Genomic DNA, 17,298 nt, shown 5'->3' on the forward strand with positions numbered 1-17,298 from the left:
ATCAGCATCAGCTGTTTCTTTTTTTCTCTAAATATTCGCGCATGTATTGATTTCAACAATGTGTGGCTTTACATCGATCTACGGCTTGCCTCGATCTGAAACGACGAAGAACTACCCTTTTTATAATTGTCAATATATTATAACCCTGGTCGAGCTGAAAAAATTAAAGCAGTTTATGAAAATCTCCGACATTGGTCTTATTAGATATTTGTTAAACTTTATAAAGGTTATCTCCCTTTTTTAATACGTTCTATTGAAACAAACTAAATTTATCATGTCCATACAGATATGCTTGATTGTATATGTGTGTTCACTTGGGTTTCACGATGAATCACCTCTTGCATGACTTTATAAATAACTTCATTCAAAAGCAAATTTATTTAATTATTCTTAAAGAAGGTGGCTCATTAATTAAAGCAGAACGCTATCTTAGGAATTCAAATTTTTGTTCTTTATCTTATGGCCAATGACAGTACGTAAACGTGTGATATCTTTCTAATAGATTTTTTTACAATTTGCTTCTAATATTGTCCCTTTAACTTAATTTATGTTAGTTATAAATATAAGTCATGTAATTCTTTCAAAAGTGGAACTTGGCGATATACGGTATACGGTATTTTTAACAGGAGATAGGCGACAGGTAAAGTTACATTTGAATTTACATATCTTTGCATATTTATAAATGTTATTCTGACCAGTAAATTTGTCATTAAATCTGTTTATAAGTTTAATGTATAATTCTTGCAGAGAAAACGTTTCAATAGCATGAACAATAACCAAAAGTTCATATTCATATCTATATACATATGCTCGACTCTACGGCCTCCTTTCTACTCGAATTACTTTCATATCTTCTTCTTTCCTTTCCTTTTCTTATATCTTCCATAATACTAAAATAACGAGGTCCAATTTGTCAGCCGTCATGGGGGTAAAAACGACAAATCAAAGAATTAACTTTATATATAGCTAATATAGGACAATGGTGTTGATTAAAAATTACACCACTCCAGACCCTTTTGTTGTCAATAATTAACAAGTTCCGGGTCGAATCCGATACCGATACCAATAGTATATTCACCTGTTACCTATTACTATCTGTACGTTCCGCATCTGACGGACGCACCACCATACGGTGTATTTAGGATTATACTATATACACGGGTCATAACCACAGGGTTGACACTACTAAATTCAATCATTGTCACATTGTTCCATATTGTAGTATTTTAATCAGTATGACTTTCTAAGATGACAATACGAATACTAAAAATCTGGACTAAATTAAGGCGTATAGGTAGAGTTTTCAATTTGTTAGCCGGCATGACGTAAAACAGCGAATCAAAGAATTCAACTTTATTGATAACTAATATGGGACAATGCTGTTCATTAAAAAAAAAAATACTCCATTCCAGGCCCTTTTGTTTTCCAAAGAAATAATATTACCAATAATTGATAAGTTCAAGGTCGATGGGTTAAAACAGAAAGATTTTGAAAGCAGAGAAAACTGTGCATCTTATAATCGGCATGAATATATCAGATGACAATTCCAATACTATAATAAGGCTTACGCATAGTTATATACTCTAATTCAGTCACGGACCCGTGATATCACGGGTGTGTTCTAGTCTTATTGAGCGGGAATCATGTTCTGCGGGAATCGAACAACAGATAATACATAACCTTCCCCATAACGGTTTGGACCCAAAAGTATGGAACGCCATAGCTGTCTTGTGGGTCTTTTTTTATTGCTTTTCTATTATACGAAGGTACTTTTCTATTATACGATGGTGGTTTTCTATTATAATAAGGTGCTTTTGTATTATACGATGGTGGTTTTCTATTATAATAAGGTGGTTTTCTATTATACGATGGTGTTTTTCTATTATAATAAGGTGCTTTTCTATTATAATAAGGTGCTTTTCTATTATACTAAGGTACTTTTCTATTATGATAAGGTGCTTTTCTATTATACAAAGGTGCTTTTCTATTACACGATGGTGCTTTTCTATTGTATGAAGGTGCTTATCTATTATACGATGGTGGTTTTTTTATTATACGATGGTGGATTTCTATTCTACGATGGTGGTTTTCTATTATACGAAGGTGCTTTTCTATTATACGATGGTGTTTTTTTTTTATTATACGATGGTGGATTTCTATTCTACGATGGTGGTTTTCTATTATAATAAGGTGGTTTTCTATTATGTTGATGGGGTTTCCGTGATTAACCGGAAGTGTGGAGTTAATTTGAAAAAAGGACGGACCAATTGCTAATTTAATATGAAAAAAAATCAAGAAAATCTGAAATTATTCCTAAGAATCATGTATTAGTTTGTGATTAAGTCAATTATTGGGAACATGGGGAACCAACAGTGGTAAGTTAATGATAATTGGTAAGAAAGTGTATAATCATTGGCCTATCTTATTTCCATGGAGATGATTTGGTCCCGCCCCTCAGTCATGGTCTATTGGCTTAACCTTTTGCTTAGTTTTTATGCATTAGTTCGTGATAAAGTTGGTTTATCGGGAACCACTAGCGGTAGGTCAATGGTATTTGATATGTAGTTGTCATAACATTTGTACACCTTATTACCACAAATATTATTTTACCTTGCCCCCTCAGTTAGGCAGCAATCATTTGATTTTATGGAGGGGGTGGGGGCTATGGATTTTTTTGGAAAAAAAAGTTTGTTCCAAGTTTTTTGAAAAAAAAATAATTTGTTTTAAACCCTGAGATAAACAAATTGTTTGTTTCACCCTCACCCTCAGCTGCCACTATATGTAATGTTAAAACTGAAAGAAAAAAAATGTTTTCGACTTGTCGCCAAAAATTGAAAAAAAGTTTGTACAGGAAAAAAATCCATAGCCCCTCCCCCCCCCCCCCCCCCCCCCCACCCGAAAATCAAATGATTGCTGCCTTATGATTTATTGACCTAGTTTACATGTATTCGTTTGTATTTAAGTTTGTTTAAAGGGAATTATGATAAGTCAAAGGTATTTGGTATTAGCATTGACACTTCTCATTTCCATGGAGATTGTTTAGCCATGTACCTTCAGGCATGGTTCATTGACTTTGAATATTTGCAAAACTTGCATGTTAAAATGTTGCTTTTTTTTAATTTCAACATATGCATTATAAAAATTACCAAAAAGGGAGACATATCTCTATGATAAAAGTTTATTTATTTTAGTAAACCAAACTGGAGAAATTTCAGTAGAGAAAGATCTATTTAAGTTGAATTTTTAGTGTTTGATATACTCATACCATGACTCCAAGTTTTAAAAAGGTATCGATACCTTTTTAATATAACTGATAGACTAACTTAAGATAAACACAGATGAGCATCACCACCAATCTATTTTAATTAGATTGCATCACCACACAAGTCGTTTTTAGTGGGAATGATGCCTTTAAATAAAATTAAGCACAAGTTCAAGATAGGTGATAATCCTATATAGCCAAATTTAATCACTAGAAAGCATTTTCCCAAATATCAGCATTGATTTTATTACATTAAAAATGCTTTTAACCCAATTCTTATAGTAAAAATAAGTACATTCAGCTACATACTAATACTTCGGACAGTTTCGAAAAGCTTGCCGACACATTTATTTTTGAATCAATGGACTTGTGTACTTCTGCAATACTTGTGACACAGTAAAACCTGTCTAAACCAAACCAATTTCAGTTAGTTGATGTAGTGACATATAAAACAAGAGATCGGAGACTCTGAATATCGTACAATAAAAAGTTGAAGAAGTTTCGGTCTGGAACATTCTATGACAAAATGAAGTTTTCATATTATTATGACAATATTTTGAAACTTACTAAATAATAAAGTATTGAGGGACATGTGCTGATTTTTGATACTTCTTTTACAATTTCTGTGATCGGTATATTCAGATATCTTTTTAAGTTTTTGAAAAATTTAGGAATATTTCTGAAAACCTAACTCCTTTCTTTCTTTATATAGGACTCTTATATGATCGAAACATGGCTGCGATATTTCATTTAGATTTCACAAAGTTGCTTATCTCTAGTATTATATGTCTCTGGTTGAAGTAGAGGTCCGCCTTTTTGAATCAACATGTAGTTTGCCACAGAAACATTTTCCAATTCTTTGTCAGACCTAACTTTATTGGGAATCCCATACTTTGCAACACCGGAGAAGAAACAATCCAAAACTGTTCTTGATGTGTTGTTGTCGGTACATTTTAAAAATGTTATCAATCGACTAAACCCGTCAATCCCACCTACAAAAACAAATCTTCACCGGACAAGTTTATGGTTTGCATCTATGTGCCAGAGGTGATTTGGAACCATTACATTGTAAACACGCCTATGAAGCCTACCAGTACGTCTCGCCTGTACATCGGCGGTATTTCATCGATGCATACACTCCCTCAGTCTCCATCTCTGTACTTTTATGCCTTTTAATAGAAGCATCTGTTGCAATAGTGCCACACAATGGAAACTCTATCATTATTTGTCCAAGTGTCAAGTCTAAATCACTGTCATCAATTTGTGAAAAGAATCATTTTGCTTAATCCGAACTGTGACATTCTTCGGTAAATGGTGCTTTTAGACACGGACAACAATTACGAAATGTCGGATATTTTAAATCCATTTTCCATAACATTTTTTAGAACAGAGTTTGGAATATCAAATTTCAGAGGGCCGCATTTAGAGTTTAGTCTATTAGGGGCAGACGTTCCGTATTTTACACATTCAGTTCTTAACTTCATCATCTGTGCCCTACTAGATACACCTAATATTTCCTTTCATGTGTCGAAAGCCTACATACAATGTCTGGAGTGATTTTTTTCTCTCTCAAAGTCTGGAAATGCTTGCTGAAAGTTTAATTTTTGTAAAACGTTTAACATTTTAGTGTTCACAGCCATGACCGCCATGTTGGTTCTGTGGGATTCAAATACACGCCACGCTTCTGATTAATCACGGGAACCACATCCACATAATAAAAAAGCACATAATATAATAAAATAGCACCATCGTATAATAGAAAAGCATCTTCGTATAATAGAAAACCACCATCGTATGATAAAAAAGCACCTTCGTATAATAGAAATCCACCATCTTATAATAGAAAACCACCTTCGTATAATAGAAAAGCACCATCGTATAAAAGAAAAGCACCATCGTATAATAGAAAAGCACCTTATAGTAATAGAAAAGCACCTTATTATAATAGAAAAGCACCATCGTATAATAGAAAAGTACCTTCGTATAATAGAAAAGCACCTTATTATAATAGAAAACCTCCATTGTATGATAGAAAACCACCATCGTATAATAGAAAAGCACCTTATTATAATAGAAAAGCACCTTCGTATAATAGAAAAGCACCATCGTATAAAAGAAAAGCACCTTCGTATAATAGAAAAGTACCATATTATAATAGAAAACCACCATCGTATAATAGAAAAGCACCTTCGTATAATACAAAAGCACCTTATTATAATAGAAAACCACACATAAATAAATAAAAGACACATAAGACAGTTATGGCGTTCCATACAAAAGCACAGGCACTTGTCTCAGAATTTTTTTTGTCTATATACCTTAATATATAGGATTTACTTTTTCTGAGACAAGTGCCTGTGCCAAATGGGAAAGACACGAATCATGCAAAAAAAAAAAAAATAAAAAGATTTCGCAAGTCTACCAGTAATGTATTCAAAGTGAACATTAAGGTGTAATAGTGTTATACATAATTCGATAATCAATAATTCAGTTATCGCCAAAACAGAATACATTAATGACGGAGGGAATAACTTATATTGTAGATTTACATACTAGTATGTCTTAAGAAATATAGGCAAAACATGACAAAAGGTTTTCTTCAATCACACATGTGAAATAAAGTTTAGCTATTTATTTCGAAAATCCATTTACGATTAAATCTTTTTACATAAAAATATATATTAGGTACTTCTATTCATGTAAAAGTGAATTGAATCGTATATGCATTATATCAATCAAAATATGTGTTGTGAAATTATTATCAGCAAAGCTTTTGTGTAATAAACTTTAATAAAAAGAGTAAAACTAAATGGAAAACCTAAGAAGCATTGTATTTTTACACAAGTAACCATGTAACCAAGCATTATACAAGACAACAAGAATAAAGATCGAAAGAACTGTAATTTTGATTATGCATGACTGAATAATATAAGTTATCTACGTTCATATCCGTAGATATGGATATTTTAACACCCTGAAGTACCCCAGTACACCATGAGGCCCGCTCAGATATGACACAAAAGACAATATATGTATCTTCGTGGCTGGCCTCCTCAGATATGACTTGAAAAAACAATATATGTAATACTTAAATAAGTCCAAGAAGCGGGAACTTTAAAACTATTCTGGTCTAGGAAACAACGCATCTTTGAAATATTTCAAATTGTATCTCTGGTAATAAGATATGTGCATAGAATTCCAATCAGATTAGTAAACATTATAAAATATCTGTTTTGTCAACGGTCCATTTTATTTCTGTTTTATAATGATTAATAAAATGGGTAGTCACTATTTCAGTTCTCTCCTTGACAATATAGTTATTCGATCGTCGAGACCCGTTCGATCATTATATCATGTTTATTTCAGCTGAAAAGGCTTATTTCACAGAGTCGGATGTTAATTTTAAATAACTTTTTATTATATAATCAACAGGTCCGAGACCACAATTATTTCGTAGTGCATTTCTTTTAGAACACAAATGAAATTCAAAAAAATCCCACCTGCGCTTTCTCAATGAAATTTTTACAGTGTGTTGAAATACTTTTGGGACAAATTATATCAAAATTATAGAAAACTTCATCGGCTCTAACTCAAAATATGGACAATTTTATGTTTAGGGCGTCTTGAAATCTTTTGACAGCTTCCGAAGTGCTTATTTTAACCTTTTTCAGCTGGACCAAATCACTACTTTCCTTTAAAATTCGGAACCCAATTTTTTTTACAGTGTAATTTCACCCCCTTCTTGCAATTTGACGCATTAAACATGGAGAAATAAATTAGGAAGGGGTATAAAAATTAATGGCAAGTAACCCACTGTCAACACTAGGGACTATATTCGTGGACCAACATGCCTATTTAAGACTTGATAGCAGGTCGGTTCGTGGTAACTCTTATCAATTCAAAATTTAAAAAAGTTTTGAATTTTTTATTTTTTTTAAATTTTGATCAACGTTTTAAATTATCAAAATTTCACCATGGTACATGGAATTATTTTAGTCAGACATTTGTATTGAAAAAATTCAGAATTTATTTGGTATTTTTCTCAATGACAGTCGACTACGTGCCTATATTTTTTCAACCAAACATAAATTCAGTTGTTTTTTTGAAGAAAAAAAATCCTGAATAATTCTGTAATGTTTTTAGTTCAGCTTTATTGTCTTTATACAAGGTCTTTATCTTGAGCTTTTAAAGTAAATTCTTGATGACTGTCTTTTAAAAGTTTTAACCTTTTTGTTATCTTCATTTTTTTTATTAACGTATTTTCTGAATTTTATACGACGAACTGTCAATACTTGTAAGTCCAATTAAGCTCCATTATCAACAACACATAAACTATGTGGCAACTTAGGGATACAAAAGATCAGCCATATTTCATTCTGTTTTGTATTTTTAGTGGATGGTATTCAGAACAATTTGTTATCGAACGAAAACACACACTCACACACACACGATATTTATTTTTCTCATTTGTAGCAGGTAGAAGTCAAGAAATGCGCTACATTGTCTTTTAAGGATATTTATATTGATCACTCTTTAAGATTCACGTTCCAGTGATTGTGATTGATTTCACATTTATTTCAGAGATCCGTTGCACGATTCTTTATACACACCAAAGTGCTTCAAATCAGAATCAGAACGATCTTTTATTGCTTGGTACATCCCATTTCTATCTCTATTCAACGTCAAGGAAAGTCATTTCTTTCCGCAAAATATTGGTTACATCCTAGATATTATTGAATCAATGTATAGATAGGTGACTATAAATCTAATTTGATTTAAAATTTTCTCATTAACTACACAGATATTGACTTGTCTGGTAAGTATCAAATTTACCGTTAAGATAGTTAAAATTTCTATCAAAGCAATTTATACATTATGATTTTGATAGGATATTGAAAACGTGAAATATAATATTTCAACTTCAATAAAAATGTCATTAATTAAGGAAAACATACTAGTAGTTGAAACCTAACAGTTGACTTCTTCGGTAAGTTCATTTGTTTTACACGTTTTTTTCTTTTTCTTTTCTTCATTCATTTGATTGCTGCGTCATTCATGTATACATACAAAGGTATAGAAAGGCAATTTTCAAAAAGAATTGTTTTCCTATAATGTCAGGCGATGTTACTGCTATAATAAGGGAGTTACTTCATTGCATAATATGCTTTCTTTTTTCCAATAACAGAGAGAAGTTATAAGTGGTGACATAGTGATACTTGTTATTTGGTAAGGATGAGTTATATTCAGTGATGTTGAATCGATGTTACAATTTTTTGAAATGATATTGAATCGATGTAACTATTTTTCTTCTGTGGAGGATAACTAAGATGATAGTTGGTTCATTGTAAAAGATATATAAGATGATGTTTAGTTTATTGTTAACAATTCTAAATAAGTTATTCTTGTTTTATTGTGAAAGATTGTATTAGGTGGTCTTTTAAAATAATTGTTATCAAAAATATTTAAAATTCGATTATACTTAGTCTAAATAAAATATATGTTTTACAAAATTTGATAAAAAAAAATCATAATTCTATTCCATTCTGCACAACATGATTTCACACCCAAATGACAATAGGTGTTGTAGCCTATGTCATAAGCTGTAGAGGTTCAATTACCCATACATTTTGTGCTTTGTATTTGTTATACGACAATGACCATTGTTCAATTCAACAAATATTTTTAAATTCTTATGTGTCAATGACAGAGCATGAATACCGACCTTGATGTCTTTTAAAGTGAACTTCTACTATTTATGGGTCGAATTTGGTCAACAAAGCATTTCACAATGGAAAGCATTTTATCGCTGAATTTCCTTTCATTTTATCTAAAACTTGATTCTCATAAATATAGGTGTTTTGCATATAAAGAAGGCAAATCACAAACATATTACAAATATTCCCTGTGATGTTTTCAAAACTAAAAATAATGTAATTTGGATAGCTGCGGAAAATATTTAAAAGTTAAATGTCCAACACAATATATGCATTGACAAAACAGATAAAAAGTTGAAATAGGTTTACCACGGTTAAATTGAATATTCGTTTTAACAGTAAATCAATACAAAAATTAAAACATTAATGTGCTAACGAGTTGTTACTTGTTGATAGTCATCCTTATAGTAAAAACATTAAGATCCGAGTTCAGTTCAGTTAACTTATATTCTATACATAATTTTTCAAATACCTCATGCAGTTTCTTTGAACTATTTTTATCTGATAAATGCAAAGTCATTTAATATTTGTTATATTATACGATAATTAAGTTTTTTTTTTCTAAATTGTAAAATTAATTGAATTGCAATAGTAACATTAACCTGAACGATTACCTAAACGACCCTTAAATGGATTATGGTTGATTGTTGTTATAATTGACTTTTAAATGCAAAAATGGCTCGACTTTCTTCACAGTAGTTAAACATAATTCATAATACCTTAATAAAAGTATCGATCAGAATTGATAAAATGAGTTTTATTCTATTGCATGGTGAACAATAACATGGTTACATTATATTAAGATATTTGGAAAGTATCTTCAAGAGATTACAACATCTGTATTGTGCATTTACACCAATAATTGAAAAGTTTGCGTTAAGATTTAAAAAAAAAATGATTTTAAATCCTTGTTAACATGTATTTTGCTTAAATGACTCAATTCATGATTGTCACATCATTTTACAACTCGCATTTATCATCATAGAGTAAACATTTTATAAGAGTCATTTTGTCGTTTTTGGTAGTAACTGCCAATGTTACTAATACTCTTTGGTATTCCAATTACGCTCAAATAATTATACACATACTGTAAAACCATTTGATTATCTTAAATGGTCACCAGACTAATATTTTAAGAGATTATTTAACACAATAATATTGATTATGTGTATTATCTATATTTTACGACAGACAAAAACAAGTAATTTGCAACACACAATTGCTAATGTTCTTTGTCTATATGCCTTTTTGTCCTTCTTTGTTACATATTTGTTTGTTTTTATAGTGATTTAGATTATAATACAATGTTGACTGCTGTATCCCTATTTTTGATATTTTACCTATTATGTCTGTTAATTCGTTTTGCTCACACACCGTTGTCAATATTATGGAATTTGATGCGACTGTCATACATCTGAGAGGTTTAGCTAGATATAAAACCTGGTTTTATCCACCGTTTTCTACATAAGAAAATGTCTGTACCAAGTAAGGAATATGACAGTTGTTATCCATTCGTTTGATGTGTTTGAGCTTTTGATATTGCCATTTGATAAGGGACTTCCTTGTTTAATTTTCCTTAGAATTCAGTATTTTTTGTGATTTTACTTTTTACTGTGTTACAACTCTAGATAAATCCAACTAGATAAGGCATTGCCCGAATAACAAAAACTACATTTTTATAAAGATTATTTGGATGAGTGGTACAAACTCGTGTGTTCCGAAGGAGTGAGCAGATATTGCTCCAAAAACATGCGACTTATACTCAGGTGCTCCGAAAGAGTGAGCTAGTCGTAATTAACCAACGAAACCCATCTTGTTACTCAGGTGCACCGAAAGAATAAGCAGATCTTGCTCCACTAACAGCATTCGTTTTGTTACTCAGGTGCTTCGAAAGAATAATGATTGCTCCATTAACGGCTTCCGTCTTGTTACTCAGGTGCTCCGAAAGAGTTAAGCCTATCTTGCTCCACTAACAGCTTCCGTCATGTTATAAATGAGATCCGAAAAAGTAAGCCGATCTTGCTCAATAACGGTATCTGTCTTGTTACTCTGGTACTCCGAAAGAGTATGTAGTTGTTGTTGGTTCATACCTGTCATTTTTTTCGTATTTTTTTTGGTTATACATGTAAATTGATTCGTTATTATTTTCTCAATTGAATTGTTTTATATATGTCATGTCGGTCCTTTTAATAGCTGACCAGAAGGTATGGGTTTTTCCTCATTTTTGAAGTACATACTGTTGCCTTTAATTTCTTACATCAACATCATTTGAACTTTGTTGGATGGTTCTCATTGGCAATCATACTACATCTCCTTATTTTTTTATTCATTTGTCCAAGTTTAATAAAATCATGAACGGTCAAGTACATGTATTTGACGTCAAAAATATTAAAAGAGGATGTGGTATGATTGCGAATGAGAGAACTCTTCACAAGAGACCAAATGACACAGAATTTAACAACTATGGATCACCGTACGACCTCCAACAATGAGCAAATCCCATACCGCATAATCAGCTATAAAAGGTCCCGAAATGACAAATTTAATGTGAAATAATTCAAACGAGAAAACCTACGGTCTAATTAATGTACAAAAAATATGTGAAAAATACATACAGAATGTGGCGAGGTTAAACATGTTAACGGAATCCCAACCTCCCCTAACCTGGGATAGTGGTGTACCAGTAAGAACGAACTTGAAAAAGGCTTAACTCATCACATGGATCTAAATAGAAATACATCTAACAAAAACACAGAGTAGACGTATACGGGTACTTGTAAATACACACAACAAAAAGACAAAAAGTACAGATCTGAGAGAATTCGCAGACAGTTACTGACAGCCAATAACAACTTATAAAAAAATATGCATCTAAGTCTAAATTGTATAGATTATTGGGTTTTCTAACCATTAATGTCGTAAACATATCTATCTACCATATGTAAATATCTAACTCGTCCCAGGTCTACGGGTACAATATCCATGACTTAAGAATTCGGCTTATATAGTCCATTTTATGTCAGTATTTTAATACTATTAATCCTCAACAGAATAAATAAAACATGCCTGTTTGTAGATATCAATGTCAGATACTTGAATGTAGGTTGTCAAACAATACTACTGTTAAAAATAAGCCTGATTGCATATCTTTTTTGAGAAGTTTTCTAGGTGATTAATTTTGTTTGATTTGTTTGACATGCATTCATAGTGTTTTAACAAAGGTTAGGTAGTTAAGATTAGGAATCTGTCTTTTGTATTCCGATCTTATGCAGTGTTTATATATCACCTATATAGTCTTAATTCAACATCTTCTCTTTAAATGCTATATTTTTAGGATACCAGGCCTACTCCTCTAGCCGCACAAGCTCTATGATCTTATCATATATTCTTTCATTTCTCATTTTATTATTTGTTCATTCCTTCCTTCCTATCTTCATTTATTCGTTCATTCACTCGTTCGTTCGTTTATTTAATATCAATGGTCATATTTAAGTAAGACATTCAACTTCAGCATACTTTATGCAACAGACACACACAATTTTTAAATAATGATTATTAGTGAACTCAAATAATAGAAAACAAAAAATAAAATAGCACATATATGAAAAAAAGTATATTTGTATACATCAGTCAATAAAGGAGATTATTCTATATTGGAATTATTTTAGTAGGTTTCTCTATATGAATTGGATTTTGAATAAAAAAGCATATTCACCTGAGAAAGTGTTATTCACCGCGCTAAACGTCACGCGCTTTTACATGCAACGTTATGGTAAAATGTTTCGTGTAAAAATTTGTTTTGGTATATGTTTGTCATTAAATACATTTTCTTTTCTCGGAATATGGAATAAAACAATTACTGTCTTTTGTTTCGGTAAATATGGGGTTTTATTGACTTTTGAAAAACTGATATTCACTTCGGCCGTCGGCCTCAGTGAATATCTTTTTTTCAAAAGTCAATAAAACCGCATATTTACCTCATCAAAAGACAGTAATTGTATATTATTCTATATTGGTATTATTTTAGTAGGTTTCTCTATATGAATTGCATTTTGAATAAAAAAGTATATTCACCTGAGAAAGTGTTATTCACCGCGCTAAACGTCACGCGCTTTTACATGCAACGTTATGGTAAAATGTTTCGTGTAAAATTAGTTTTGGTATATGTTTGTCATTAAATACATTTTCCTTTCTCGGAATATGGAATAAAACAATTACTGTCTTTTGTTTCGGTAAATATGGGGTTTAATTGACTTTTGAAAAACTGATATTCACTTCGGCCGTCGGCCTCAGTGAATATCAGTTTTTCAAAAGTCAATAAAACCGCATATTTACCTCATCAAAAGACAGTAATTGTATAATATACAAACGTCCATACTATTTGTAAAGTTCTCAATCCCCTTGAACCGATAAATCCATGTGACCATTGAACATTTGACATCAGTTCTTTAAATATTTACTAGGACGAAAAGAGGAAAACATTTAAAATCAACTACAACTAATGAACCATTGACAAGGTCGACTAGGTGAAAAACATTAGTATGTGGTTGTAATAATTCAATGTATTCTCTTCTTTTATAAGGAAAGATGGAACATTAATAAACAGCGAGGACTACTCCAAACAATGTCGGACGGTAAATATATATTCAATTTATTTTAAAGGACAATTTGTTTATGATTTAGAAGTTTTGTAGAGTTTAGTTACTTTTCTGCACTGATTTTTACTAATCTGTTGATCGAGATAAAAGATCGGGGACTGGTTATTAAACAATCCCTTTCAGCCTTGTTTCGGGGGTGGTGGGTTGGGGTTTACAGAATACAAAATCATGCCCCTAAAAAAAACAGAATGGAGAAAATAAGTTAAATTTTTTTTTAGAGAAAATACGCTTTGAAAAAGAAGGGCAAACAAATACAGAATAGAAAAATGGCATAAGAAATTGAAGAAATATAAAAATAAAGCCCCAGACCTTCGTTCATTTGCCTGTCTCAAATAAGTTGAAATAATGAATCTATAAAATGTTGTATTTGTTTATATCTTATTGTTGTTTAAAGAATTAAAGAATTTGGGGTTGATGCCAGATCATTGAAAGACTATTGTTGAAACCATCTGCTGTTTTTTAATACTAGTTATTTGTTGGTTTTACTACATGTCTCTTTGACGTTTACAATCATTCAACGTCTATAAACATTTTTCATTTTCAAAAATTGTTACATTCTTGTGATGGAAATACGTTAGCGATGCTCTTAAGTTTTTAGTACATTGTGAACATTTATTTAAAACAATAATCTATCATTAGAGCAGTAAGGACGATGAAAATAATGTGTAGATAAAAAGAACAGTGTTATGAAAAGTAAAATCACAAAAATACTGAACCCAGAGGAAAATCCAATCGGAAAGTCCATAATCACATGGCAAAATCAAATGACAAAACACATCAAAAACGAATGGACAAGAACTGTCATATTCCTGACTGTTACATATATAATTTATCATTTAAAGCATTGAAATAATTTAACATTGGCTTGTAAAGTAAATGTTAGCCCAAATATAAGCAAAAAGTGCGATAAATTAAATGTAATTAGCTTATTATTATTGTACCATTTCCGTTTGCCTTGTAGGTTTTCTTGGTATGACCGATGATACTAAGTCCAGTATAAAGAAAACATGGGCCAATTTTTCAGAAAAACAAGAAGACATGTATGAGCTTGGGATTCCAATGTTCGAAAAGTAAACTTTCCATTATACCATTTTTTTTATAAGGTCTTTGTATACATTATGATTAAAACCATTTATCTACTAGTTAGTAATGCTACATGATTATAAAATGTCTTCAATTAAATATGCAAATTATTGACTAGGCGTTAAATCAAATGAGAGGAGGGGTGGTTCAAATGAGTTTTAGTGTTATTATCTGGCGTTAACCCTAAAGTTTCCGAAATAAGCGGTGGAAATAAGCATACGATGACTTACCATGAAACATATAATACATTTTACATACTTGTGTATGTTAAGACGTGATCAGTATAGTTCAAATCTTTTACCATATAGCCATATATATAGATAACACAAACTATAAGCAATTTTGTTTTTATCAAATACTTTCGAATGTGAATAAAATTCAAATCAAAGATAATACAGTTGTTTCATTTCAAATTTCAAAAAGGAACAAAATGAATTTATCATGGTACATTACAACATATATTTTAGGTTATTTGAACTAAAACCTGAAACAAAGAAACTATTTCATTTTGATGAGACTAACCCGGAGAGGTGGGCGAAAGTAAAGGCCCATGTTAAACTATTATTTGATACAATGGGCTTTTCAATCAGTATGATTGACGATCAGGCAGCAGTGACACCCATAATTGTAGACCTAGGTACCAGACATTTTTACTATGGAGTAAACCAGAATTTCTACCTCGTAAGTTTAGCTTCAAAATAGGTGTTACAATCATGAATGTTTATGCAAATAGACCGATCGAGAAAGATAGTAATGATAAGAATATAATTACTGTTAAGCGTTGTATTTCACCTACATTATTATAAGAGACATTTTGTTAAACAATAACGATTAATATTAAAGATGGTAACAGCTAAAATCAGAACTAACTAATGACATCTCATTTAAACGAAAATAAATAAATCAAAATAACGAAAACTTTGAGAGAAATTTGAGATACAAACACCTAAAAAATTAGAATTGTTGACCAAATAACGAAATCTTTGCATATACATTTATATGAAACTATGGGAATTCATTAATATTGGATTGTATAAATTGATGTTACAAAATTTCAAAATGTAACCTTTATTTCTCACCAGAGATGTAATATAAGAAGAAATATTCTGGAAACGTTAGAAACCTAACACTAAAATATACTTAAATATGTACCTTTTCAAAACATTAACTCTAGCTTCTCAGGAAAAAATATTTTTATAAGTAATGCTCGAACTATTTCAGGCAATATCTATCTTGGATGATCTTTTGTTATTTAAGGGACTTTATAACATTATTATATGATTTGTATGATATATCACAGTATAAGAGTAAATAATTTTAAAGCTTTGTAGCATCTTTGTTTATTCATTTCTATGTTGCATTAATTATGTGATATTGATGAACAATTGAAAAGTGTACTTTTTAATGAACCTGAAACTGTTTTATTATCTAGGTATTTGGCGAATGCCTTGTCCATGCCATTACCGTAGCTCTTGGTGACAGCTTTACCGAAGAAGATAAGACAGCATTTATGACATTCTATCACTGGATTGGGGGATGCATTGTAAAAGGAATGTCAATTGAGTCTTATAAAAAATAAACAAAACTGATATTACAAGAACCTTTCGTTTGATATTAACATATGATAGCAATACACAGACAACACCATTACCTTATCATTGTATTATAATTGATTACCATCAAGCATTTTTATATAAAAGAAAATAATTTGTATATAAACTACATCATCTAACTTCATCTTACTTTTGCAATATACATATCCTAACTTTGCTTGAAGGAAAAATTTATGTTACAAATATTTATAAAAATGTGTTGATGTGCAATATATTCTATTTTATTACAGAAATAAAAACAGTTTGACGTTGTTTTTTTTATATTTCTTTATCTGAAGTAGATTTAGTTTTATTTCTCAAAATATATCAACTTAATGGTAATGTACACAGTGAAATTGATTTTTACAATAAGGTTCTTTTGTAAAGACTAGCAACCGTCACAGGGTACATATCCTTGATGTAATATGGTGTACGTAGTCTAACAGGGATCAAAACTCGAATTCATAAATATTTTGGGGGATTGTTTTGTCAGTTCACAAGTGCCTAATATTTGATAAACTTATAATTTCTCTCAACTATATTCGAAATGCATTGCAGTATAGGTCAAATAAAAAATATATCCAATATAGAAGCTATCAATCAAGTAAGATTCGTGTGCATGTGTTGATATTGTATCTTAATCAAATAAAGTTTGCTCTTGCAGCCAAAGTTTACTTAATTTCATGTGAAATAATACAGTATTTAAGGAGATGTTATCTTTTATTGCATTTGGTTAGCATATAATTTAAAGTTCTTGTATAATCTTTATCGAGGCCGCTCATAACTATGAAATATATCAGTATGTTTTCATAAAAAAAGGATTCATTCAAGAGGGATAATAATTGATTTGTTTTAAAAGAACAGACAAGACTTTAGGCTTCTTAAAATTTTAAATAATTGGAAGACAAGCAAGTTCATACTTAATATTAGTAAGCAGTTTACATGTATTTTGGTATTACAAGATGCAATAAGAAAGTGATAAGAATCAA

The 17,298-nt window shown here is 30.8% G+C and overlaps 1 protein-coding gene across 3 annotated transcripts; it reads left to right on the forward strand.

Moving 5' to 3' along the window:
• The first annotated feature begins 7,934 nt into the window (after window positions 1-7,934).
• Window positions 7,935-16,583, forward strand: LOC143062459 (neuroglobin-like). 3 transcript variants are annotated; one of them, XM_076234150.1, is made up of 5 exons: window positions 7,935-8,078; window positions 13,559-13,610; window positions 14,596-14,704; window positions 15,185-15,398; window positions 16,150-16,583. In XM_076234150.1, the coding sequence occupies exons 2-5, from the start codon at window positions 13,601-13,603 to the stop codon at window positions 16,294-16,296; spliced, it is 480 nt and encodes a 159-aa protein (XP_076090265.1). In that variant the 5' UTR covers window positions 7,935-8,078; window positions 13,559-13,600; the 3' UTR covers window positions 16,297-16,583. The 3 variants fall into 3 exon arrangements, with proteins under 3 accessions (XP_076090265.1, XP_076090267.1, XP_076090266.1); XM_076234152.1 differs by having other exon boundaries at window positions 7,957-8,015; XM_076234151.1 differs by lacking the exon at window positions 7,935-8,078 and adding an exon at window positions 8,148-8,249.
• The last annotated feature ends 715 nt before the right edge of the window (window positions 16,584-17,298 follow it).

The sequence above is a fragment of the Mytilus galloprovincialis genome, chromosome 2 (assembly GCF_965363235.1).
Source record: "Mytilus galloprovincialis chromosome 2, xbMytGall1.hap1.1, whole genome shotgun sequence".
In the NCBI taxonomy this organism is placed as follows: domain Eukaryota; kingdom Metazoa; phylum Mollusca; class Bivalvia; order Mytilida; family Mytilidae; genus Mytilus; species Mytilus galloprovincialis.